Below are 24,935 nucleotides of genomic sequence, written 5' to 3' on the forward strand. Positions count from 1 at the left end.
CTGAGCAGGCAAACCAGACAGCAGTAGAGGCAAGCAAGATGTTGAATATTGATCATTTTTTGCCATAGTCTACTGGTCAGAAGCAGGTCACTAGGTCAAGGCCTAATACCAGGAGGTCATTTTAGAGTCTGCCCACCATACTGATTTTAATCCCCAGGCTCAACATTTTACAGCCTCTCATTAATTCTTCCCCACAATAGGGTGAGTGAAGTCTGTACATTTGTGCTATTCTGAATGGGGATACAGATGCTCAGAGAGGTGGATCAACTTGCCTGTGGCCACATAGCTATAAAAGGAAAAATGCCATCCCAGATCTTCAATTTAAATCCTGGACGCCTCCACGGAGGCTTTCTTAATCTGACCTGCCCTCATCCCACTCAGAGGAAGGAATTCTTTCCTTCTTGGCTCTCCCAGATACCCACAGCCCTATGTGCACACCGGCTGTCTCTGGGGACAGTTCTTGGGGTCTGGGCTTTATTTCCTTCCCTTCCTCACCCTGCGTACATGGAGGAATCCAGTGTGGGCAGGCGCTGGTCTGTTTCAACTGTGCCTCCCTTGGGACGCTGTGCAAGGCCATCTCAGGAAGTGTGCGTTGGATCAAGCTGTTGAATGAGGGTGAAGTAGAGGAAGTCAGGTCCCCAGGGATCTGCATCTGAGGCTCTTCTGTGATTCAGGAATAAAAGCCTATTTTAGAGGGAGCCAGGACAGGGTGGGGAGGGCTAGAGGGCAGGGGGGGCAGGGAGGAAGCACAGCCCACCTGAAATAACAGAGGAGTCAGCAGAGGTAGGAGGGAACCCACAGCCTCTGGAGAGGCTGCTGGAGTCTGTGTCCCCGGTGCTGCTGGGCCTACCTGCCAGGTGAAAGCTGGTACCTGACCCCTAGATCCTGCCTGGTGCTTCCTGCCCCCTGTCTCCCCGCCTTCCATCCCCTATTCTTGTGGCTGCTACATCTGGTCATACCACCCTCTGGCTCTCTGTTGCTACAAGATCAAGGCAGAAACCCTTGGAATGGCATTCAGAGCCCTGCGCAGCAGGGCGCAGCATATTGGCACATTTCCAAACCCTCCCTTTACCTGCTATGCTCTTCCCAGGCAGCCCTTGTCCATGTACCCTGCGTTCTCCAAGTATGCCATGGGCTGGCCACATCTTTGTGACACAGTTTCCTTGTAGAAAATATTCTCCACCTAACCCTTTCTACCACTTGACAAACTTTCACCCATCCATTGTCTGACCAGGATGGTGCCTCCTCCACGGGGCAGTTTGGCTTCCCTTTCTGCCCTGCAGGCAATTTTGATATGGAGGGAGTCCTACTGCCCTGCTCAGCTGCCTTCTCCCCACCGTGGGTTGTGAACCCCCAAGCCCAGGGGCTCTCTTGTTAAGGAATGGGTACAGCAGAGACCCTGTCCTCTGCTCTGCTGTGACTCAGTGTGAGAACAGAGCCTGATGCCACTTGTGTTTGGGCGTGTTTTGGAAATTGCATTCCTCTTTTATCTGAGTTTAGTATGGGGAGTGAGCATCGCCTTTAGGGGGTCTGGGAGCTCATAAATTTGTATATGGAACAGTGAGACGCAAGTGGGACACATTCTCATTCGTGTGTTTTTCTGGGATACTCTCTCTGGCCTTCATTGGATTTTTAAGTGGGCCACATAGTGTGTGCAAGGCTCTGGGTTCCGCCCCCAGCACTGCAAAAATAAAAATAAAATGGGCCTCCGTGAAATAAAACGAAACCTCTGTTTTGGGAAATGAAGGTTTTTCTGTGGCGAAGAGGCCAGGTTCCTCTAAGTCTGATATTCCACCCTGCAAGTGGGGAATAAGCTTGGGTTAGGTAGAGCTGCCAATAACAGCGAGCCCCAAGTAAGTACGGCTTGAATGAGATTTTCAGGCAGAGCCCTCTGGTCTGCAGATCCTGTTATCTCCATGGATATTCCACTGTCCAAACCCAGAATGGGTGGCATCTCTGTCTTCATACCCAAGCATGGCTCTTCCCCGCCTGGGGCCATGTGAGGAGTGGGCTTTGGTTCCTCACTAATCAAGACCCACGTGGAGCCCAGGCAGCAGGCCTTTCCCTCCCCGCTGTGCTGAGCAGGTTTGAAGCCTCACAGTCTCCCTCCTGGGGTTGAGAGAAGATGGTGAGAACCACCAGAGTTCTTCTTACCATTACTTTCCTCCATAAACTGTTCGGCATGTTTTGAGCACAGACTGAAAAACAGACTTTGATGAAGACAAAAGCCATGTGCGGTTAGCAGCATCTGTTTGCGGAGGTGCTCAGAACATCGGGGGTGGCCTAGACACCATGCCCAGAGAGACCACCAGAAGTCAGTAGAATTTCCTCTATTCATTGGCTTAAGAAACTCTTTATTTCATGGACTCTATAATAGCAACTTGAGCGTAGCCAATGTCAAAACTGACAGATTCTGAATTAGTGGAATGGGTTAGTGAGGATTTGATTAAGCCAGGGCTCCAAATTGCAGCCTGCCTTTTGGCTGGCCCCAGAATGGCCTTGGATGGCCCCAACATGCTGTTCCACCTCCTTTTCCAGAACTTGCCTTTCCAAGGCAGACTTGAGACCAGATGTGTGTCAGAGGCCTGTGCGATGCCTCCATTCCAGGCTGTCGATGGGGGAGGCGGAGGTCCTGGGCTGGCCAGAGAAGGAGAGGGACCAGCCAAGTGAGGATGCTAGGGGAGAAAAGATCACCAGATCTGGCCCATTTCCTCTTCTCATCTCTCCTGATAAAGGATCCTTCAAAGTGCTCTTCCTTGGAGTTTGTTTGTTTACTGGGGATTGAACCCAGGGGCACTTGACCATTGAGCAACACCCACAGCCCTTTTTTTTAAAAACTTTGAGACAGGGTCTCACTATGGTGCTCAGGGTCTTGCTAAATTGCTGAGGCTGACCTTGAACTTTTGATGCTCCTGCCTCAGCCCCCCCCTCCCCTACCCCTGCCAGTTGCTGGGATTATAGGTAAGTGCCAACACACCTGGCTCCTTGGAGGCTTTTTTAAAAAATGTATTATCTTTTTAAATACCTTTATTTGTCTATTTATTTATTTTATATGGTGCTGAGGATCGAACCCAGAGCCTCACACGTGTGAGGCAAGCGCCCTACGGCGCTGAGCCACAGCCACAGCCACAGCCCCTCCTTGGAGGTTGTTAATCTGCCTGGGGTCCTCTCCCCTCTTGCCCTTTTCTCTGCTGGTCCCTCCTCCTCTGCTCCTGAGTCTGGTCTCTTCTTTCTCTACCCCTTTTCTATTTCGCTTTGATCCCAGGAGGAATCCTCCTACCTTCCCAAAGGTTGGGGTCCCTGCTAGGGCTCAAGCCATGATTATTGAATGACCAATCAGATAAGCAAAGGAATGAATGAATGCAGACTGTGCTGGGACCCCTCATCTTACTTTTTTGGGGGGACAGGGGGTAATCAGGGATTGAATTCAGGGGCACTCGACCACTGAGCCACATCTCCAGCCCTAGTTTGTATTTTATTTAGAGACAGAGTCTCACTAAGTCACTTAGCACCTCATTTTTGCTGAGGCTGGCTTTGAACTCACGATCCTCTTGCTTCAGCCTCCCTAGCTGCTGGGATCACAGGCCTGCGCCACCACACTAGGCTTACATTTTTTTTATACCATGACCTCCTGTTCTGGGGGATTTTGGAGGCTGGACCTTTCAGTGTCCTGGGTTCTTCTGACGGAACCAATGTTCCTGGTAGCTGATATGGAAAAAAAGAAAAAAAAACAGGACACATAAACTTCTCTTTCTGAGCCACGAACATGTCTTGACAGGGCAGCAGCATTTTCCAGGTCTTGAGTGACTGGGAGCAGAGACAAACCAGACCTTCCCAAACTGCCAGAAATGCGGCTCTGGGGCAGCCCCCATGCTGGTTCTGGAAAGCATCCGGGACAATGCAGATGGATGTCATTGTCCTTGGGCAAGCCCCAGATGTTGCTGAAATGATCCAAAGGCAAATAGGCAGGGATATTAAGGATCCTGTTTACAAAGAGTAAAAAATCACCAAAGCCATACCTCAAACCAGTTGGAGCTGGCAGTTGGAGGAAGCCGGTATTTTCAATTGGAGACATTGCCACACACTCAACCGCATCCCCCTCCCTGCCACCACTCATCGGCCGCTGGTCGGGCTGTTTGGTTTTGGAGGACATCTGGCCATCTCTGGCTGCACACTTGCCCGGAGCACATCCCTAATTCTGCCCAGCTCTGCCCCAGTTCCTGGTGGGCGGCTTCCCCAGAGCCCTGCCCTTCCTGGCTGCTGCTCCTGTGTCTCTGTCCTTAAACTCAGCTTCCTTGACAAGTGCAGGTCTCCACATGTGCAGAGTCCCTTTGTCCCTCCCATTCCTCCCTCCCTTCGACCAAGGGTGAGCTCTGCCTTGCATCCTTGCAGGTGGAGACTCCTGAAAGCCAGCTCTGCCCCTTCTTTGGGCTCTAACCGAGGAAGAGGTCTGTCTAGTTTTCTGTGGCAACCTGGGGACAGCTCTTTTGGAAAGACCACAATCTGTGGTGGCGGGGGAGGAAGGGTGTGTTTCCTTAGGGCTGATGCTATACTAGGCTGCTGAGGTTTGCATGACTGTACCCCATTCGTGCAATTCTCAGTCATTTCTTGAGGCTCTGTTAATACAAGGCCTGGTGCCATGGGCAGGGTGCAGAGATAAATACAAGGGGCAGCTCAGAGCCTGGTAGGGAGAGGAGCAGGCAGGAAAGGAGATACTGACCAAGCAGTGTGACAGGTGGCACTGAACATTGCACAGGGAGTGGTGAAGCTCAGAGGAGGGGCCACCCACTGCCCGAAGTCTTCAAGAAGGGGATGGCCATTCTGCTGAGCCTTAAGGCTGAGGGAGGGAGTAAAAGGGAAAAAGGTTGCCAGTGGACTGCAGAGGGCACAGCTAGGCAACCTGGAAGGCAGAAGCGGGAGACCTGGAGTTTCCCATTCAGTTTTTAAATCCCATTGGTGCCTGAAAGGGATGATTTTTCTCAGAAGAAAAGATGGATCCTGGGAGTAGTGGGTGGGGATGGAGCTTCAAAAGCCTGCCTAGAATGTTCTTGTCCTCTATGGAGAGGTTCCCAGTCCACAGGCCCCCTTCTCATAGCAATGGGTCACACAGGTGGTGCCATGTAGCATAGGAGGACTTTGGTGCCTCATTGGACACATGAATTACAAAAAACCTGCCCTCCTCACAAGACTGGGCATTCTCTGTCAAGTCTCACTCTCGCCTGGCAAAGGGTCTTTCTGGTATATATATATATATAAACCTATGTGGGGCTGGAGCTGTGACTCTATGGGAGAGCCCTTGTCTAGCATGTACAAAGCCCTAGGTTTCATCACTAGCACTAGAAAAAAAATCTGTGTGTATCTGCCTGGGTGTGTGTGTGTTTGTATGTGTGTCCATAGAGGGGGCGTGGATGTGCCTGGGGGTGCACATGCATGTCCAGGCTCTGTGTACTTTGCTCCCCTCAACTCATGAGGGGGTCTGACTCCTCTTAGGACCACAGCAGCCCTGTAGATAGCTGGAAGTTGCTGACGATGTCTCTGAGGCTTGCCTCCTTTTCTCTGAGACTGAGGGTTATTTAGGAAGAAAATAAACACACAATCATTCAATTCCTTTGGATGTTGGCTTAATTTCTTACTTTCAAAGACAGATATGTAAATGTTTCTATCTGACTTAGAAACACAAATAGGAACTCTCTAGACACCTCTCTCCCCAACACCATGTTTAGCAGTTCCAAATGGGCAGCTGGAGATCAGCGCTGGTGGAAGTATTTACACCATGGAAATTGGCCAGAGCTACAGTGGGGACTCCTCAGCCCTTCCTCACCTGACCCCAGGCAACAGTTGAACACTCATTTGTAGATGTCTTTGATGATCTTCTGAAGCTGCCTTGGCATGGATACCTGAGTTGTAAGTCTGGTCTCTGAAAAAAAAAAATTATGTGGCCTTGGGCAAGTAATGTCCTTTCCTTGATCTCACCTTCTTCCTTATAAAATGGGGAGACTGGTAACATCTTGTCTGTGAACCCTGGAAAGTCATGAGGGTAAATGAGATGATTCAGATCCTGGTAACTTCCTAATAGGAGCCCCAGGGCGGGCAGTGCCAGGTCTGTCTGGTGTGTCACTGAGTGCTCAGGACCTAGCAGGGTTCCCAGGACAGAACAGGTGCCCATACCTGTGTGCTGAAGGAGTAAATGAATATGGTACACAGTGGTACTGGGCTTTTGTGCAAGCTTTCTCGTTTAATTATCATAGATATTTCCCATTTAAGGCTGTGGATAGGCTTGGTAAATTGAAAAGTATTGTACAAAAATGTGTCAGTCCATGGATTAATGTCTGAATCTCAGCTTCCCCATTTGTGAAATGAATTGCGGGACACTTGACTTCTTAGCTCTCTGTTGACTCTCTGCAATTATTTATTTATTTATTTATTTATCGGTGGGCACAACATCTTTATTTATTTTTATTTTTATATGTGGTGCTGAGGATGGAACCCAGCGCCCTGCGCATGCCAGGCGAGCGCATTACCCCTTGAGCCACATCCCCAGCCCTCTCTGTTGACTCTCAACCTGACGAGTCAGATTCTCTAGAGCTGGACCCTTCTCCTCTCCTATGGAGCCCATACCTGGGTGGGGCTCCCCTGGTGGGCACCTACAAGGCCCCCCTGGACCCCCGTGCCACCCACTCCTTTTAGCCATTTTTCTGAGGAACAACGTGTTCCTGGGTCTGCCGGGCAGGGAAGCGGGAAGAGAAAAGCAGGGGGAGGCTTGGATCTCATCTCAAATCATGTGGCTCTAATTTAGGAGTCCATGGGGGGGAGGGTGCCTCGGGCTGGAGAAGTCATTCTCTGTGGCAGGGAAGGAAGGATGGGGCCAAGGTCCTCCCCCTGCCTCCTGGGGAGGGTTGGTAGGTGGGGGTGGGGGCAGGGAGCCTCTGCGATCAGTCCTCTCTGAGCAGCCCTGGGAGGGGCATGGGAGATTCACCCCAACCCCCAGCACCCCCAAGCCAATTCACCACTTGGGCTGTGATGTTCCCCACTTTTCTTATTGCCTTATTCTCTAGGAGGGAAAAAGCAAGAAACAGCTTCTACTCTGTCATAGGAAGAAAGAAGGGAAACCAGGGAAGAGGTGGTAGTCCCTGGAAGAGAAGCAGCCTGGGCCTCGGGGCCAGCAGAGGGAAATGGAGAGGCCCACAGGACTGGGCATTTGAGGCTGAGAGAGTGAAGGTGGGGGACCAGTTGGTCCTAGTTAGACAAGATGATGGTCAGGCACCTCTGTGGAGGATCTCCAGTCTGTCCACAGCAACCTCCACAGTGGTAGGGGGCTGCAGGGCCCACTAGGGAGTCTCAGACAAGAACCATTCGGGGAGAGAGACAGGGAAGAAAGAGTGGGGGAAGAAGTGAGGCATACTTTCTCTCCATGTTCAAGTTTATAAACTAAACTTTGGTTAGGGAGGAGTTGGAGGGGCTAGGAGGGCCTGAAAGTGCCCTGGAGTCTCAGCTACATGAAAAACAAAGACAATAAAGGAGTTGGGAGCCACATGGTGGTGTACACTTTATAATCCCAGCTACCCAGGGGGCTAAAGCAGGAGGATTGCAAGTTCAAGGCCAGCCTCAACAATTTAGTGAGAACTTGTTTCAAAATAAAATTTCATAAGATCTGGGGATGTAGCTTAATGGTAGAGCACTTAAGCATGCGTGAGGCTTAATCTTCAGTAACACACACACACACACACACACACACACACACACAACACGTTAGGACTGAGAGGAAAGAGGGGCTCATGTATTAAGTGGCTCTTGGGGTCCGAGTGCTTTATTTATATAAGTAGTCTAATTTTCAGGACAACCCCATGTAGAGGAAGACTAGTCCCATTTCTGAATGGGCCTCACAAAGCCTACGTCCCTCATCCAAGGTCACCCAAGTAGTAAAAACAGAGCTATCTGCCTAGTCACAGTAACCCCAACTTCCCCCTTCCTTTGTGACTACTCTCCTGATCCTGGGCTTCTCTTCCTCCCAGTCTCAGTCAGTCCTCCCAACTCCCTTGCCCTTCCTACCCAGCCCAGAGCTGTAACCAACTCATGGATAACAGATGGATTCCCTTAGAAAAGTGGGAATGGGGGCCTGGGGTTGTGGCTCAGTAGTAGCTCAGTAGTAGCTCGTCTGGCATGTGCGAGGCCCTGGGTTCGATCCTCAGCACCACATAAAAATAAATAAATAAAATGGGGGTATTGTGTCCAACTACAACTAAAAAATAAATATTAAAAAAAGAAAGAAAGTAGGAAAGAAAAGTGGGAATGGTCAGTGCCAACATTTCAAGCCCAGGCCTTCTGGCTGCATTCAGAGGGACCTTTGTTTAGTTCCAGGGACCTTTGCTAGCACCAAAGCCAGAGCAGTTTCCTTTTCATTGCTTAGAATGACGTTGTACAGGCTTGAATGTTTCAGGGGCTGAGTGTGCACTGGTACCTTCAGCAGAGCAGTGTGGTGTCCTGGGGAAGGAGTGAACTTTGGCCCCAGACCAAAGAGGGTTCAATCCTGGGATAAACAGGAGGGAGCTATTCCAAGGTTGAGGATAAGTAAGTGATGACATAGAGCTGAGATATTCTGCTAAGCAGTGGGTGCCCCCGGAATCCTTCACACAGGAGGAGGGGTGAGGGATAGGGCACTAGAGGCCTTCCCTTGCATGGTGGCTCTCCTGCTCCCTTGGGAAATTTTCCCCCAAACCATCTAGAGTTGAATGAGAAATATTTCCTTACCGACTCTGGGCTTCTAGTACTAAAAACTCAATCCAAAGTAGCTTAAACAGAAAGGGGAGTGCACTGGGGAATATCAAAGTAGAACAAAGAACTAAGCGAGGAGCTGAACAACTGGGAAAATGGGGGCCAGAGAAGGTTTTGAAACCACACTAGTACTTCCTGTTCCTTTCTATAAAATAACTTTATTCTGTGGCCATGAGACTGGAAACACTGTCATTCATGGGTTGGTTAGTTGAAAAGTCTCAGGGAAGATCTCTGATTGGTTTCATCTCAAATCTGTCACCCAGACCTGAACCAATCACTGTGAGGCAGGGTCATGGAAGACGGCAGCTTCAGTGTGCTGGGCACTGTTCCCCCAAAAGGAATATTGTTTCCAGAAGGAGGAAGGGCGTTGGAAAGACCACACACTCAGTGCCCTTTCTTCTTGTGGGGAAGCTCAGCAGCTGGCTGCCGGCCTTGCAGAGCTAAAGGAAACCAACTCCAAGTCCTGGTTCATGAATGGACATGGTGTGGTCATGAGAAATATCAGCACATAGAAGATTGCCATTTTAAGATAAATATTTTCATCTACAATTCCAGTTTTTTTTTCCTCCAAAAGGTCTTGTGGCAAGTGTCTCTGTCTTTCTACTTCACAGACCAGAAACAGAGGCTCAACTGACTTGCCCAAGGTTAGCTAGCAAGTCAGGAGCAGAACTCCAATCAGAACTTGGGTTGTCTGACTCTGAGGTCCTGAGGGTAGTTTCTGCAGGGATCAAGGTAGGACTTAAACCTGGATCCAGACCCTGAACCTTGCTCAAGCCTCCATCCAGGAGGAGAGAGTGGTCAGCAAGAGACTGTAGCAGAACGCTCACGGTGGGTCAGGTTCGGGACCTGAGGCTCACAGTCTAATGCCCAGAAGGTCTACACAACCTGGTAAGTACAGTGGGAGGAGGACACCTAGCCAGAGTACGGACAGGAAGGAACTGGTCAAGAGGTGCCACTCAGGGAAAGAGGTCCTGAGCCAGATCTGCAAGAGTGAGCTCGACAAGGAGATAGGGTGAGGGAAACATCATGGCTCAGGGAACAGCCCTGTGATGGCAGAGGCATGTGGAAGCAGAGGCTGGCCGTCTCCTCACTCCAGCAGCAGCCCCGCCTCTGTGGTGGTAGTTTAACCTGCATACAACAGAGCCTCTCCTCTCCAGGTCAGCTCCTGGCTCTTGTCTCTCCCAGGTTGGTGGGTTTACTTCCTCCCTCAGTGGCTGCACTGAGCCCTCTGGCTGTGACAGGCTCCTGAGGACAGGCTCTGCCTCTGTTTCAGAGTCTCGGCGAAGGACGATCTTTGAATACCACCGGGTGGAGCTGGACTCCAGCAAGATCACCAGCACGTCGGCCGTGGAGTTCACCCCATTGCCAAGTGAGTGGGGTTTGTTCTCAGGGACAGGGGGCTTTCTGCCATCTTGCAACATGCTTCAGAGTCAACAGACAGGGTTCATAGCCCAGGCCCACTGCTGAGCTCTTGGGGATACAGTCACCTAACTTCTCTGGGCCTCCCTTTCTCACCTGTAACCTGACCCCAACCTCCCTCCCAGAGCTGTGGAAAGGGCTAGAACCAGAAATGGCAGCTCTGACATTTACTGGTAGGTCCCAGGCCTGGGGGGTGGTTTGCCTAATATATGACAGGTATTGTTATTGACATAAAATTGAAACCCCAGAGAGATGTACCCTCTTAGTGCCAAGGAAAAGTAACCCAGAAACTGAACAATTTGTGGTTTGTTATTAAATTTTCCTTGGAGGGAATGGTGCTGGAGTCCATGGGCAGAGGACAGTAAAAAGATTTAGGCAGCAGCCCTCCAAAAACTTACATACAGTTGAAGACACACACCATGACCAAGGCCCCCCTGCCACTGTGGACGCCTCAGGACTGGCTTTGGGTGCTCTTTGGGATGTGGGGACTGAGGCAGGGACTGAGGGTATAGGACAGCACTTCTATTCTTGTGTTTTTAAGAGAGTTTAAGTTCCTCTCCTGTCCCATGGTACCTCCCAGCTTCCTTCTGAAGCCATGGCTGGCCTGCCTTTTGTGAAGTTTCTTGCTTCCCTTTCTCTTCCTCCTCCTTCCTGGGAGTTGGGGGATAGAGAACGAAGAGGAGGAAGAGGAAGGGTTGGTCATGAATGCCAGGCCATTTCTCAGCCTGGGCTCAGCGGGTATCTTCCCCTTGAAAATAGAAAGGACCAGACACCAGGGAGTCTCAGGGCTAAGACACCGTGCAGGTCACAGACTCACCCACCAACCCAGACACCTTCTTTGGAGGCAGAAGCCCAGGGCCTGAGAAACAGGGATTCCTCAGGGACTTGCAAGAACAGACTTCAAGTCCTAAAACTTGGATAAGCTTCATGAGGAATAAGGACATACAGGGCCAGGGCTAAGTGCCTGGGTGAAGCAGTGACCTGGGCTGGGTGCTTAACCACGGAACCACATCCCAAGCCCTTATATATATGTATGTACGGGACAGGGTCTCGACAGGTTGCTTAGGGTCTCACTAAGTTGCCGGGGCTGGCTTTGAACTCACAAATCCTCCTGCCTCAGCCTCTGGAGACTCTGGGATTTTAAGCGTGTGCCACCATGCCTGAAATGCACTTCTGAGACTGTTTAGTTGAGCCACTCCCCCAACTCTAGTGAATTTCGTGAGCATTTAATAGCACACAGGACATCTGAAATGAGATGAGAGACACAGGTCAACAGGTGTTATAACTCCCCACAAGGCTCCCAGAGGGTTTCATCATGGCCAGTGTGGCCAGAGCCTTTAAGGGGCCCCCAGAGTCTCTGAGAATGGCAAGGCCTTGGACTCCTGTGTGGCATGTGGGAGCCCTGCTGGCTTTGCCGGGAGAAAGCTCTTTATCCCTCAGCTTCTCCATTGTGCTTTGGATGCCAAGGACACTTATCCCAGATACTCCCAGGGATGTGGATGGCTTATCTTAAAGCCATCGCACTCCATGGTGGGTCCTTCCTGGCTCCTCTGCTAGGAGACAGTCAAGGAAAGGTACCCTGCGTGAGGCTGGGAGCAGGGGCACGCGGAACCCACCAAGAAACCAAAAGGCTGAGTTCTGGTTCTAGGTTCACACAGACCCTGGCTCAGACTCAGACCTGCCACTTGTAGCTTCATGACTCCAGGCCTCAGTTCCTTCCTATGTAAAATGGGAATAAGAAGAGCAGGTCCCCATGAATTCTACATATCACTCGCGGGGCACTCTAGGTCCCCTGGGTACAGCAGGGAACGAAGCAGGCAGAGAGCACGCGGCCCCACCCCCACCTCGGGGCAGCCCCTGCTTATTTCCTGCTCCTGGTTTTTCACCCACCAAGGTAGACAAAAGGACACAGTGCCACCAACAGCCACCCCTCCCATAGAGCCACTGAAGGTGGATTCACTGGGCCCACACAGCCTCTTTCCTACTCACCAAGGACTGGTTCCCAGCTGCCATCTTGCCAGAACTCCATGGAATGCAAATTGGCTCCCTAATTAATGAGTTGAGGTATCATCCCATGAAACTCACAGAGGAAGAAGTGCATGTAGTGCTTATCGAATGAGAGGTCATTTTTCTGTAGTTGTTTGTCCCTTCTTGCTGCTACCAATGTGATCTGTCAGCTGCTTATAAGATGAGCCCTTGTACTACACACAGCTCTTCTGGGCTTTGTGCCAGTAATTTGCCACTCAGAGGTGGTGTGGCCCCCTGGAGTGGGCAGCATTCAGTTGCAAGTGAAGAACTTAGAGTCCAGCCCCCAAGCCTGGGCTCCCCAGGCCTCTGGCTCCTCTACCTGAGCAGTGCAAGGAGGGGCCCAGGTGCCCTCCAGCAGCCTGCTCTGCTCATTCTTTGCCCTGGGCCAGCCCCAGCTGCCGCTCTCTTCTTGCTACTTCCGCCTCTCCCCTCCGTGCAGCCTGTTAGGGGTTCTGTCTGTCCTGGGACCACTCCTGGGCCATACACACCAGGCTCTGCTACTTGGACTTTTCCTCCCCTCCCTCCCTTCTCATCCTCTGCCCAAAGGCCCTCCCCTCCCTGAGCAGCCCCATCGCCACTCTCCTTCTGCCTTCCTGTCCTGAACTTCTTTTTCCTCAGCCCCTCTCATCACAGAAGCCCTGAGGTAGACTTGTCTATTCATTTGCGGGCATCTGCTCTTTTTCTGCTCACTGCTAGGACTCCATCATCCGGGACTTCTAGCCCCAGTAAACTTTTGTACTGTTAACTGAACCCAGGGCCACTTTGCCACTGAGCCGCATCCCCAACCCTTTTTATTTATTTATTTTTTTATTTTGAGACAGTGTCTCCCTAAGTTGCTGAGGCTGGCCTTGAACTTGTGATCCTCCTGCCTCAGCCTCCCAAGTTGCTGGAATTACAAGGATGCACTGCTGCGCCCAACTTGTAGTTATTTTTGTCTGTGCCTCTGTTTGGGGTCTGTCTGCTCATATGACTGTAAGCCCCAAGAAGGCAGGGACTAGGTCTTACTGTTAAGCCCCCAGCACCAGCTCAGGACCTAACCCCCTGGTCATGGAAGGAGAGAAGGAAGGAAAGGAGTTGGGGCTGGACTGAAGTGAGCTCAAGCTCCTGCTAAGACAGAGACTTTATTGTTCTGGAAGGTTCCAGAACTCAGGAGTTGTGCCCTGTGAAGCTGGTAGAAAGGTCCCGATGCTCAGCGGCCACTGCCTCCTCTCTTGCAGCTTGCCTGCAGCATCGGAGCTGTGACACCTGCATGTCCTCGGACCTGACCTTCAACTGCAGCTGGTGCCATGTCCTGCAGAGGTTTGTGCCCAGCATTATGCGCTGAGTCCCATAAGCAGACTCCAGAGGAGACCAGACGGTGGCAAAGCTCCACTCTTGCCTCGGGCCTCTGGGCCTCTTTGCCAGCAGGAGGTTCTCTCTCTACTCCGCGCCTCCCTGGCCAACAGGACAAGAATGTCTCAGAAGAGAATTTCTCTTGAGGCTTGTGCCTGATCAAGGTGCCTGTGTGGCAGGGTGAGGCCTGGGGTGACACTAAGCTTCCGGAAGACCATTCAGGGATTCCAGCAGCTGTAGCCCCCTCCTTAATCCCAGGAAGCTGTGAGGGTATTGGTTCTAGAGCAGGACTTCTCAAAGAGGAGTACTCAGTTGTGGTCATCCCAGGGTCTCCAAGATCTCCTGTTAAGCATGCAGAATCCTGGAATCTCTGGAGGGGGACCCGGGACCCGGCATTTTAACATAGTGCCTCATCTGCAGACAAGTGTCGGAACTCCCAGCTCAGAGACAGGCAATGACCCACTGCCACTGGATGAGAGCCCTGTGACCCCAAAACACCACCTCAAGATCTTTCTTGGGTTGCAACAGAGTTTCTTGAAAACCAGGGGTATGGACACTGCAGGCATCCACAGAAAGTTGGGGGAGGCTACAACACCATATGCTTGGTTTTGGAAGCACAGAAAATTCTGGGTGAGATTCAGTTTCAGGGCTAAAGTCCTTAAACCCAGTTTATCTTCTACTCCTAGTTCTGAAATCATTTCCTTGCACATTAGATTTAGAATTCAAGCTCTGTTCTCCTGTCCAAGATAAATAAAAGGCAGGAGGGGAAAGAAGGATTCCTGTGGGGACTGAGCTCTCATGAGAGTGGGAAGCCCTAGGAACTCCGGGAGCCTTTAAGGCGATCTTGAAAATTGCAAAATTACAGTCTCTGAGTTCCCGTGCAGCTGTCGTGCAGCTGTCAGCGTTTCCTTTGCTCCTTTCCAACATCCCTGAGCAGAAATAGAAGCCCTGGCCTCCACAGGCAGCCTGCAATGCACAGGGCGGCTCCACTTGCAGGGGAGGGGATGCGCTTATCAGGCCTCCCAGGTGCTCTTCCCACCAGCTGTGCCTTGGTGCACTCACCTGAGTGTGTTTACCCTGTAAAATGGAGCTGTATTATGTGAATCAGGGGGATGTGGGGGTGGGGGAGAGAACACTGTTATTTAAACTCTCCAAATGCCAAACAACATTTTTACAAAGCATCCAAGGGTCTTTGAATGAAGGCAGACATCTGCCTCAGAATTCGGGAAGCTGAACCTGGGTCAATGGGTTGGTTCTTCTGGAACAGGAGGCTTTGCAGAGTCTTCTGCGCACCAAGTCTTTCAGAATCCCCTGGAGAGCTGGCCGGATTCCCTGCCTCTCCCCCCATAACCCATAGAATCTGACCCCTTGGGACCACGGTCCCAGGAGTCTGATTTTTTGGAGTGTTTCATCTTCTGCACTTTCAAAGTGGAGAACCGCTGTCTCTGTGGTGGGGAGACGCTCTGGATGGCCTGAGATGAGCCCTGGGATCCTGGGGCTGGCTGCCACAGCGTGACTCAGCATCCAGCACAAACAGAGCCATGGGAACTGCAAAGTGGGCCAGACGAAAGCAAAACCCTCACATCACCACAGCCCCGTTTAGCGGCTACACCCAGACTCGGGGAGCATGACATGACCAGAGGGTGGCCTGCCTCAGTGGGACTGGCCAGTCAGGGGTGGGGGGAGGGCGGGGCTCTGCGAGTGGACTCTGCCCTACTGGGGTCCTGTCAGCCCCAGAGCAGAGAAGCTCTCTCAGAGGGTGTGAGGTGACAAGGGCCACAAACCACCTATCCCCAGACACCCACGGGCCTGGGCTCACTCCTTGCCAGCTTTTTAGAGCCTTGGCTCCAAATGAGAGCTGACCCTAGTGTCCTAGAGCCAGAGGGCAGGGCTGATAGAGGACCCTGGTTCTCCTCTCCCCTCCCCTTCATCTCCTCTGCTCTCTGTAGCCTCCCAGGGCTTCCCCTCCCCACTCGGGGCTGGATCTGATTTAGACAGTTTCACTTACCATGGAAAAAGTGTCTCTCTATCATCCTAAAGTGGTCCCCAAGGCCCACTGTGGAGTCTAAGGGTGACCTCAGTTCCTGGATTAGCTCAGGAACTGATGGTCATAACCGCTGCCTTCCAACGTCATTGTGAGAGTCCTAAGGAATGGTGCTGGAGGAGCCGTGTCTGGGGCAGCACCTGGCGTTCAAGAGACACTCAGTAAGTGGCCATCTCTCATGCCCCTCTCTGAGTCAGGGTTGACTGGCTCAGGGTTTAGAATGTGATGCTCTTAGACCTGTACTGAAGGCTTAATCCTAGAAAGAATCAGTTAGCCTAGTCTAAAAGAAACTGGTCCCCAGCTTCCAATAACTCCCCTAATCCTCTATCCCCCAAAGCAGTGGTCCTAGAGGGCCTGAGAGAAGGAGCCTGTGGCTGGTGCAGTGCAGCCACCCCTGCTCAAGAGGAGCAGTTTGGATACCTCCAAAAGGAAAGACTAGAGGTCCTCAGAAAACCTCAACTTTGGCCTCGCTGGGTCTTGGACTGATGGGCAGGGGCTGCTGGTGTGGAGTTAACTTGCTGGGAATCTTTCTCTGCCCTCGTGGCTCAGGATGTTATTCTTCCCATGCAGATGTCCCTGAACTCAAGTAAAGCTTGCTGTTTCCCCTGGCACCAAAGAGTGAAGAAGGGCAATTTGAGCCCTTGATGCCGTGGAGAACCTTCTCTGGTTCATCCTTGTATCCCACCCTTTCCCAAGGGAGGCACTCGGTCTCTTCCAGCCCAGCTGAGCTACACAGTGTCCTCTCCAGAGACCCGGGTCAGCCTGTTTCTCACCTCTCCCAGCCTCCAGCAGAATCCTTATTTCTGCCTGTAATGATCACACAGGGAGCGTAGGCCAGCCTCTTCTGATGCCCACCCTCCACCAGCCTCTGCTTCAAAGTTGAGGCCACTGAATACCTGGAACCTGGCAAATGAGCATGAGTTCTTCCAGTTCCAGGAATGCCACGGTAGCAGAGTCAAACAGACTTAAAAGTCATCAGAGGTCATGCGTCCCTGCACACCACACACACACACACACACACACACACACACACATACACACACACATCTGGGCAGCTGCGGCCTTAATCCCCAGAGCTGTTCCTAAGAAAGGTGGAGATGCACAAACATCCTCCCCTCCCTCCTGCACCTGGGGAGCTTGAGCAGGAGTTGAGCCCCTCCTCACTGTCTTCAAGGATGTACTGAATAGGGGACATGAAAGTGGAGGGCTTCTCTTCCGGTCCCCTCACTTCTCTAACTTTTTGACTCCCTTGCAGGTGCTCCAGTGGTTTCGACCGCTATCGTCAGGAATGGCTGGCCTATGGCTGTGCCCAGGAGGTGAGAAGCATGTGTGCGCTGCTGTGACGTGGCCCTGTGCAGGTGAGGGGAAGGAGGTCTGCCAGCAGGCCCCTCCCCAGGGAGCTGTGTTTCAAGGTGTCTTCAGCCCGAGGTGTCTTTTTTCTCTCCTCCAGCTAAGATTTGTTTTCCAGATTGCTCTGAGCCAATTAGACCACTCTGGAAGGTTTTAGAGGGCTCTGTGGGTCCCCAAGACAACTGCTTCTGGGGACTTGGCTTTCAGCAGGCAGCTCCTCGGGAACTCCTCTGGTGCCTGGAGAGGCAGGGCCTCAGTCCCAGCTGGCTCCTCCAGAGGCTGTGCACCTGCCGAGGCTCTAGGCCTCTGGCTTTTGAGGGAGGCAGTCATCCTGGGGGTGTGGAGGGTCGTTCCAGGCACCTCCCACTTAGAATCCTGTACCGGTTCCTTCTCATTACTAGAATTTTCCAGCAATGATTCTGGGTGGGGAGCCTCCTGCTCTCATACCCTGGGCTGATGCAGAGCTCACTGCATCTTTCTTTGCTCCCGTCCTCTTCCTCGTCTTGCAGTGGGAGCGCCTCTCGGTGCTGCCCTACACTTGCTCTTATTTAACTTGACCTTGAAGCTGGAGACCAGTGCCCCCCTTGGTCAGAGGGGAGAGTGTGAGGAGCAGGCCTGCCTCTCACAGCTACAAGGCGCTGGACTCAGCATTTAAACATGAACCCTATAGGTCCACTGCCACATAGGCCTCTTTTATTAGTCCAGGCTCGGGGTAAGCTGTCTTTTTCTGGCCTGAAAAAAAAAAAAAAAATCTGTCCAACCTCCCCTTTCTGACGTTGGCTGTGCTAAATGTCCAGATTTGCTCTATTTATTCAAGATTGGCCTCTCAGCTCCTTCCTTGAGTAAGAATTTGAAGCAGCTGATAAATTGTCCTGTAAGATAAGACACTTGAAGGATAAAGTAAAGGGTTTTTGTTTTTGTTTTTTTTTTTGGTTGTTGCTGTTCATTTTGTTTTCTTTTTTTGAACTGGAGTCTCCCTAGGTTGGCCAGGCTGACCTTGAACTCCTGGGCTCAAGCAAGCCTTCATCTCAGCTTTCCCAAGTGGTCAGACTAAGTGGAAGGTTTAAATGCATCCAGGGCCCAACTCTAGCCAAGCAGCAGTGCGGGGGGGTCTCTCTTCTAGGCAGAGGGCAGCACGTGTGAGGACTTCCAGGATGAGGACCACTACTCAGCCTCCCCTGACAGCTCCTTTGGCCCCTTGGACGGCGACCTCACCACCACTTCCTCCTCCCTCTTCATTGACAGCCTTACCACTGAAGGTAAGGCTGGAGCTGGGGTTGGCTGGCGGGGGACCTGAGAAGAACCATTGCCTGAAGCACCTGCTGGCCCTCACAGGGACCATCTCATGGGACAGACATTGCCCTGCCTTCTTATAAAGGACTAAAGCCCAGAGCGCTTAGCTCACTTGTTGGAGAGCAGCAGAAGCAGGTGTATAACCACTGGGCTATAACCACTGTGCTGACCTGCATCAGAGCGAGGGGTGGAATTCACTGTGGAGAGGGGAGAATTAATGTCCCAGCCCAGGGCCAGGTATTTCTATAAGTCACCTGGGTTAATCTGATAGTAATCCTCACAGGTTCTTGGAGGTCTCATTCTTGCAGCAGGTTTGAACTTAAGCCCCACACTAAGAGGTGAGAGAAAGGTTGTTTGATTTTTCTGTAACTTAACTTTGCTTCTGACTCTCAGACCCCACTTGGCAGGAACTCTTCTGGCCTTGGCCCCTGCTCCAGCAGAGGGTCCAGGTGGCCCCTTGGGTTGGTGACCATTCCATACTGCATATTCAGACCAGGCAGTCCCCAGGCTTCTTTGCCATCTCAAGGCCTCTTGGTTGAAACTGCCAGAGGTCCTGGGTGGTTTCCGGCTCCCTGTCCCCTGGAGGCCCTGTGCAGCCTCCTCCAATCCAGGAGCCTGAGATCTTTCAGTTTCTCCCAAACTCCTCCAGGATTCTTTGCTTATCTCTGAGAAATCCCTCTCTTATCCTTTTCCAATATACCTCTTCTAGATTTGAAAGCCCCTTTCCCTTAAAGAAAGACCGGAGGATTATGAGCTCTTAGCCTCCTCTGAGCCAAACATTTGCTTAGAAGGAATAACAGATAGGGGGAAAGAAGGAAAAAGTTAGTATTTTAAAATATTTAGCCACCATCCTAATTTACCGATAAGGAAATAGGCTTATAAGGGGCAAAGTAGGTGACTCAGGCCCACATGAGGTGCCCTCACCTTTCTAAATATTGCCCGGTGAACTGAAGAACTAAATCAGGGTCTCCTGGCCAGAGTGAAGTCACAGAGGAGAATGAGATATGACAGAAAGAGCTAATATCTTGGGGGGACTGGCCATGTGACGGGTAGGTTGCTACAGTCAGGTACAAATTAATATTTAGTCCTCCTAAACATTCTGGTTGTTGATATTGTTATGTCTCCATTTTATAGAGAGGACATTAAGACTCAGAGAGATAGATGACTTGCCCAGGGCCACCCAGCAGGAAGAGATGGAGTCAGGTCTCATCTGGCTCCAAAAGATGCTCTCCTTCCCCTTGACCCCACTGCCTTTTTCAGTGCTGAAAGAGATGAAAATGGTTGGTAACAATTCAGGGAACAGGGAATAGAGCCAAAGGTGGACACGTGAAGCAGACTCGGGTGGCTTGGTCACCCTGAGGCTGCTGGGAAATAGCAAGGAGCTGGTTGAGACTCAGGTACTAAGAGCTGAGGTGCTGCTGCTTCCGGGGATTAAATGAAAAGGAAGCATAAAGAGACCTGGCCCTTGGGGAGTTAGCAGCCAAGTGCAGGGGTGACCCTCCAGTGAAGGGAAGCTCCACCAGAAGGAAGCAACCCTTGGCCAGTCTCCCTCAGTCCACCCTGTGCTTCGAGGGCACGCTCTGGCTGGCACTGGGCTGGGGGTGCAGACAGCTCCCTCACCTCACTCAGGACTTCACCATCTGGTTGAGCCACAGTGTCAGAGGCTGGAGGGGTGGCAGTGGTGGGCACAGAGAGCCCAGGACACAGCATCTGGGGGCCTGTTCTAAATCCTGACTGGTAATAACTTGAGATTGCAGGGACTGGTGCTCTGTCACTACTGTGGTGGCTGTCCCTCACAGAGGCAGCAGATTCTGTTTGCCCATTTTGTTGTCTGGCTCCTGCCAGACCAGGAACTGGCCTCACTTCTGCTGTGTAACAACAAAAAGCATTATAGTAAGTGAGGACGATTATGGCTCCACGTCCTTCCAGGCCTGGAGGAGGTGGCTAATATTGTCAAGAACTTTGGGGCTGGAGAGGTGGCTCAGGGGCACAGCAGTTGCCTAGCATCCTCAAGGCCCTGTGTTCGATCCCCAGCACCACAAAAATAGAGATCTTTTAATGATGACTGTCCCCCACATGCCTAGCTCTCAAGGCATCTTGACAGAACTGAGGCCAGGTGCCCGCTCGCCGCACATGGGCCACTGTACCCAGCTGGTTTGCTACTCTCAACCGACCAAGTCCTTTTGTTGTTGTTGTTGTTGTTACTGGAGATTGAACTCAGGAGCACTTAACCACTGAGCTACATCCCCAGCCTTATCATTGTAGGGCACTTAAGAGACAGGTGTGGGATAGAGTCTGTTTGGTGCAGTTCATCTTGTGGAACAGTCTGTAATGGGGACATGTTATAAACCAAGGGGATGCAGCTTTCCTGGGGGACGTGCAGAGTCTGAGAGCAGAGAGGACTAGGGGAGAGGAGGCCTGGGGGCTGGACTCCAAGTTCTTCACTTGCAACTCCAGGGGGCCACACCACCTCTGAGTGGCAAATTACAGGCACAAAGCCCAGAAGAGCTGTGTGTAGTACAAGGGCTCATCTTATAAGCAGCTGACAGATCACATTGGTAGCAGCAAGAAGGGACAAACAACTACAGAAAAATGACCTCTCATTCGATAAGCACTACATGCACTTCTTCCTCTGAGTTTCATGGGATGATACCTCAACTCATTAATTAGGGAGCCAATTTGCATTCCATGGAGTTCTGGCAAGATGGCAGCTGGGAGCCAGTCCTTGGTGAGTAGGAAAGAGGCTGTGGTGGGCCCAGTGAATCCACCTTCAGTGGCTCTATGGGAGGGACTGTGACAGGCACCATGTCCTTTTGTCTACCAGAGGTAAGTGTGGACCAGGCTACAATGGATTTTTAATGGTCTATATTCTCATGTTCTTCTGAATCAAGTTATGCCCAGTGATATTTAGGTTATTTTGGTCAGTTTTTATTAGCCAATTCATTGTTGTCAACTTGCAATAACAAAATGCATGTGAAGGGCTGGAGTTGTGGCTCAGTGGCAGAGCCCTTGCCTAGCATGTGTGAGGCACTGGGTTTGATCCTCAGCACCACATAAAAATATAGATACATAAAATAAAGTTGTTTTAAAAAGTAAGTTACTATTTTTAAAAAATAGGTTTGAAATTCTGCTCAAAAAGTTCTTGTTTATTGAAATTCTGGAAGAAAATTCACCTGTAGAAATCTACAATTTATTTTCCTTTCAATTTTGGGGAATTGCTTTTTCCTCTTCTTTTTTTTTTAACTAGGGCCCCACACATGCTAGGCAAGCACCCTACCACTGAGGTACATCCCATCTCTTTTTATTTTATTTTGAGACAGAGTCTTGCTAAGTTGCAGAGTCTGGCTCTGAACTTCTGATCCTCCTTCCTCAGTCTCCCAAGGAGTTGGGATTATAAGCATGGGCCACTGTCCCCAGTTAGTTTGCTACTCTCAACTGACCAAGTTTTTTTATTTTGTTTTGTTTTGTTTTTTGTTACTGGGGATTGAACTCAGAGGCACTCAACCACTGAGCCACATCCCCAGCCCTATTTAGTATTTTATTTAGAGACAGGGTCTCATTGAGTTGTGTAGTGCTTCGCCATTGCTGAGGCTGGCTTTGAACTCATGATCCACCTATCTCAGCCTCCCAAGCTGCTGGGATTACAGGTGTGCGCCATTGTGCTCAGCATCATGTGGATTTTATCTATTTTTGACCCAGAGTCTCAGGCATGCTAGGCACATGCTCTATCACTGCTACATGCCTATCATTGTGAGTCCTCCATTCTCCCACCTGTTATTCCTCAAAGGCAGGGACCATGTCTGTTACTTGCAGTGTCACCAGCACCTATTCCCAGGGTTCAGCCCACAGTAAATGCTCAATAAATATTTGTTGAATGAGTCAATAATTGACAGGAAAGTCATCCCGACTTGCTCTGGCCTTCTACCCTTGCACTGCTGTGAGACTCTAGGCAAGTCACCTCCCCTCTCTGCACTGCAGCTGAACCAAAGCTCCTAAAATCCCATCCAGACCCAGGGAGACAAAGGCATAGTGATTCCACTAATCTTGCTCCTTTGTCTTCTCTCTTTGAAGATGATACCAAGTTGAACCCTTACGCAGGAGATGGTGAGTATAGAACCACCTGCCCTCTTCCCCGTACCCCTGGGTCTGCCCTACCCAAGAGGGTGCACTGGGCCTCTTTTTGTGGCCGAGAGGAGGAGCAAAGCAGCCAATGTGGACGGCCCAGACCTCCTGCTAGGTGGGAAGGCAGGGGGCACTCTGGGCCCAGGCCCCTAGATTGAAGGAACATGTCTACCCAAACATTTCTACCTTAGCCAGATCCTCCAGAGGTTCTTCCTGGCCTCCCACTCTTGAATATTAGCTGCCCTGAAGAGGCGGGAGGGGAAGTCTGAGCCTGGGCAGACATGGCTGGTGGGGCTGGTGGCCATGCCCCCCCCCATGGGCCTCCTAGTCAGCGAGGGGAAGCAATTTCTCTGACATTAAGTTCCCTTGTGGGTTGGCCCACAGCACACAGAAGTTGTCCCATCATAAGCTTTGCAGAGCACCAGAAGGCAGGTTCATCCAGCCTCGGGGATGCCTGGGAGGATGAGCTGGCGGGTGATGGGGCCCTCCTCCCCTGTCCATCGCCCAGGGCCAGCAGGGCTCTGCTGCAGCTGCTGTGAGGGCAGGCGCCCCTTCCTACTGCAGGCTAGAGGTTGTTCTCTGATGCCCTCAGGAGAGGTGGTTAAGGCAGGGCAGTTGGATGCATCTCCCACCAGAGAGGGCGCCATTGCTCCTCTCCAGGCAGCGGGAGGGACAGAGGGAGGCACAGAGGGAATGTTGTGGGTGGAGGGCTGCACCTCCAGTCAACCAAGTCCTGCCTGTGAAGTCACCAGAGTGGCAGGTTGTGGGCTGGTGGCCAGCAGGTCCGGGAGACTGGCTTGTGACCTGTGTTACCTCAACTCTTCCCACCTCTTGGCATGGGGGCGCTAGCCAAGCTCTGCGGTGCCTGGATAGCTTCTCTCCTGAGTTTCCTCAGCTTACCGAGTGACAGAGAGCAGGGGCTAGGAGGACAATGATTTTGAACACGTCCTATTAAAAGCCCTCACCCTCTGTTGCCTCCCATTTCGCCCACTGGTGTGTAAAAAGGGCTCAAGATTTCTGTGGCTGACATAACCACCTGTCTTCTCCGCCTTGTCATCCCTACAGTCCCCAGGTAATGTCAGGGAATCAGGCTGCCTAGAGCTGGCCCTGGACTGGTGTGTCCTTGGGTAAATTGCTAACCTCCATTTCCATTCCCTCAGTCACACAGGAAAGAGTGGGACTGGAGGGGCTCCCAGCTCTCTGGTCCGTGGAAACTTCCTGTCCTCCTTGGGATGCATTCCAAACACTGAGATGTCCTTGGAGAGTGCCTACTGACTGTTAGATCTCAGGGGACCTAGTCCATTCCGTAGAGCTCAACTGTGTGTCCACCATTTCTCCTAAGAGCTGAGGACACAAAGATGAATAAGACCCTGCCCCTGTCCTCCAGAGTGTCTCAATTTGGTCGACAGTGACAAGTAGAAATATCGTCCTTTGCTATCATAATAGTTGATACTTATTGGGTCTTCTAAGATGCTCAACATGTCCTCGGTTATTGACATGACATCTCATTTTAACCCTCACAATAATCCTATTAGGTAGTTATTGTTATTATTACTGTTGTTGTTCTACAGAGGTGATAATGGAGGCACAGAGGTAAATAATTTGCCCAAGGTCACGTAGCTAGTGTGTAGCAGAGGATAGATTTGAACCCAAGCAGCCGAAACCTAGATCCCAAACTCTTAGCCATCACATACCCTTTATGAATTCCTTAAAGGTGGTTGTGTGACACAGATGTTCAAGAGAACTTCCCTTACGATCCTTGTTAAGCATTTGGACAGCTTTTAAGTGGTTTTGGAAAACCTCCCGAGAGGTGCTAAGAACAACGTTAATGCTGTACTCCTCCCAATTCCACCAGCTTCTGTCCCACCTTTCTCATGTTTTTGATAAGTGGACCCAAAGGTCCTGTGGACTTTCATCTTGGGGACTTTTATAGAACCCAAGACTCCATGGCCCAACTTTTCCTGCTCCCCTGCAGCCCCTCCCTGCCCTAATGGTCTCTCCACAGGTCTCCAGGACAACCTGTCCCCAAAGACAAAAGGCCCCCCTGTGCACCTGGGCACCATCGTGGGCATCGTGCTGGCCGTCCTCCTGGTGGCAGCCATCATCCTGGCTGGTATTTACATTAATGGCCACCCCAACTCTAATGCTGCGCTGTTCTTCATCGAGGTCAGTGTAGAATGTGGTCTCGGTTCTGCCGTCCACTCTGTATCAGGGATTCCAAGGCCATTGGGTACCCACCTTTTCCCCTTGCACTTCTCACACATCACCTGCCTGAGAAACCTACACCAGCCCCCTCCTGGCACATCTCTCAGTGGTTGGTTGGTGCCCTTTGTGCCCATCACCCCCAGGGTTCAGCCCCTTGGCTCTCTGTCCGTAGAACAGCCTGTCTGCTTTTGTTTCCCCATTTGTGAAACTAGAAAAGTCCCCAGAGGAAAGATTGAAGGCCAAAAATACCATATAGAGCCCATTTAGCGGCTGGGCAGCCGTTCCCTAATGATTTATGGTGTCTCTTGCCCAAATTGCAGACTTGGGACTTATTTGGAGCCATAATAGAACCAACCTCTTTTGCTGTTGC

General features: G+C 51.3%; 1 protein-coding gene and 1 long non-coding RNA gene across 4 annotated transcripts in view; one reads left to right on the forward strand and one right to left on the reverse strand.

Annotated features, from left to right (window-relative positions):
* Window positions 1–24,935, forward strand: part of Plxdc1 (plexin domain containing 1) — a 62,511-nt gene that overhangs the window by 35,133 nt on the left and 2,443 nt on the right. For both annotated transcript variants that reach the window (XM_078042092.1, XM_078042093.1), the window contains 6 exons: window positions 10,046–10,141; window positions 13,437–13,518; window positions 16,851–16,911; window positions 18,069–18,204; window positions 22,310–22,342; window positions 24,366–24,526. In XM_078042092.1, coding sequence (XP_077898218.1) covers window positions 10,046–10,141; window positions 13,437–13,518; window positions 16,851–16,911; window positions 18,069–18,204; window positions 22,310–22,342; window positions 24,366–24,526 — 569 coding nt within the window. The remainder of the gene's footprint in view (window positions 1–10,045; window positions 10,142–13,436; window positions 13,519–16,850; window positions 16,912–18,068; window positions 18,205–22,309; window positions 22,343–24,365; window positions 24,527–24,935) is intronic.
* Window positions 14,062–17,715, reverse strand: LOC144376044 (uncharacterized). 2 transcript variants are annotated; one of them, XR_013436050.1, is made up of 3 exons: window positions 16,724–17,715; window positions 15,560–15,735; window positions 14,062–15,099 (listed from the first exon to the last, which is right to left on the reverse strand). It is a non-coding gene; the product is annotated as an uncharacterized LOC144376044 (long non-coding RNA). The 2 variants fall into 2 exon arrangements; XR_013436049.1 differs by having other exon boundaries at window positions 15,560–17,715.

This window comes from Ictidomys tridecemlineatus, chromosome 3 (assembly GCF_052094955.1).
Source record: "Ictidomys tridecemlineatus isolate mIctTri1 chromosome 3, mIctTri1.hap1, whole genome shotgun sequence".
In the NCBI taxonomy this organism is placed as follows: domain Eukaryota; kingdom Metazoa; phylum Chordata; class Mammalia; order Rodentia; family Sciuridae; genus Ictidomys; species Ictidomys tridecemlineatus.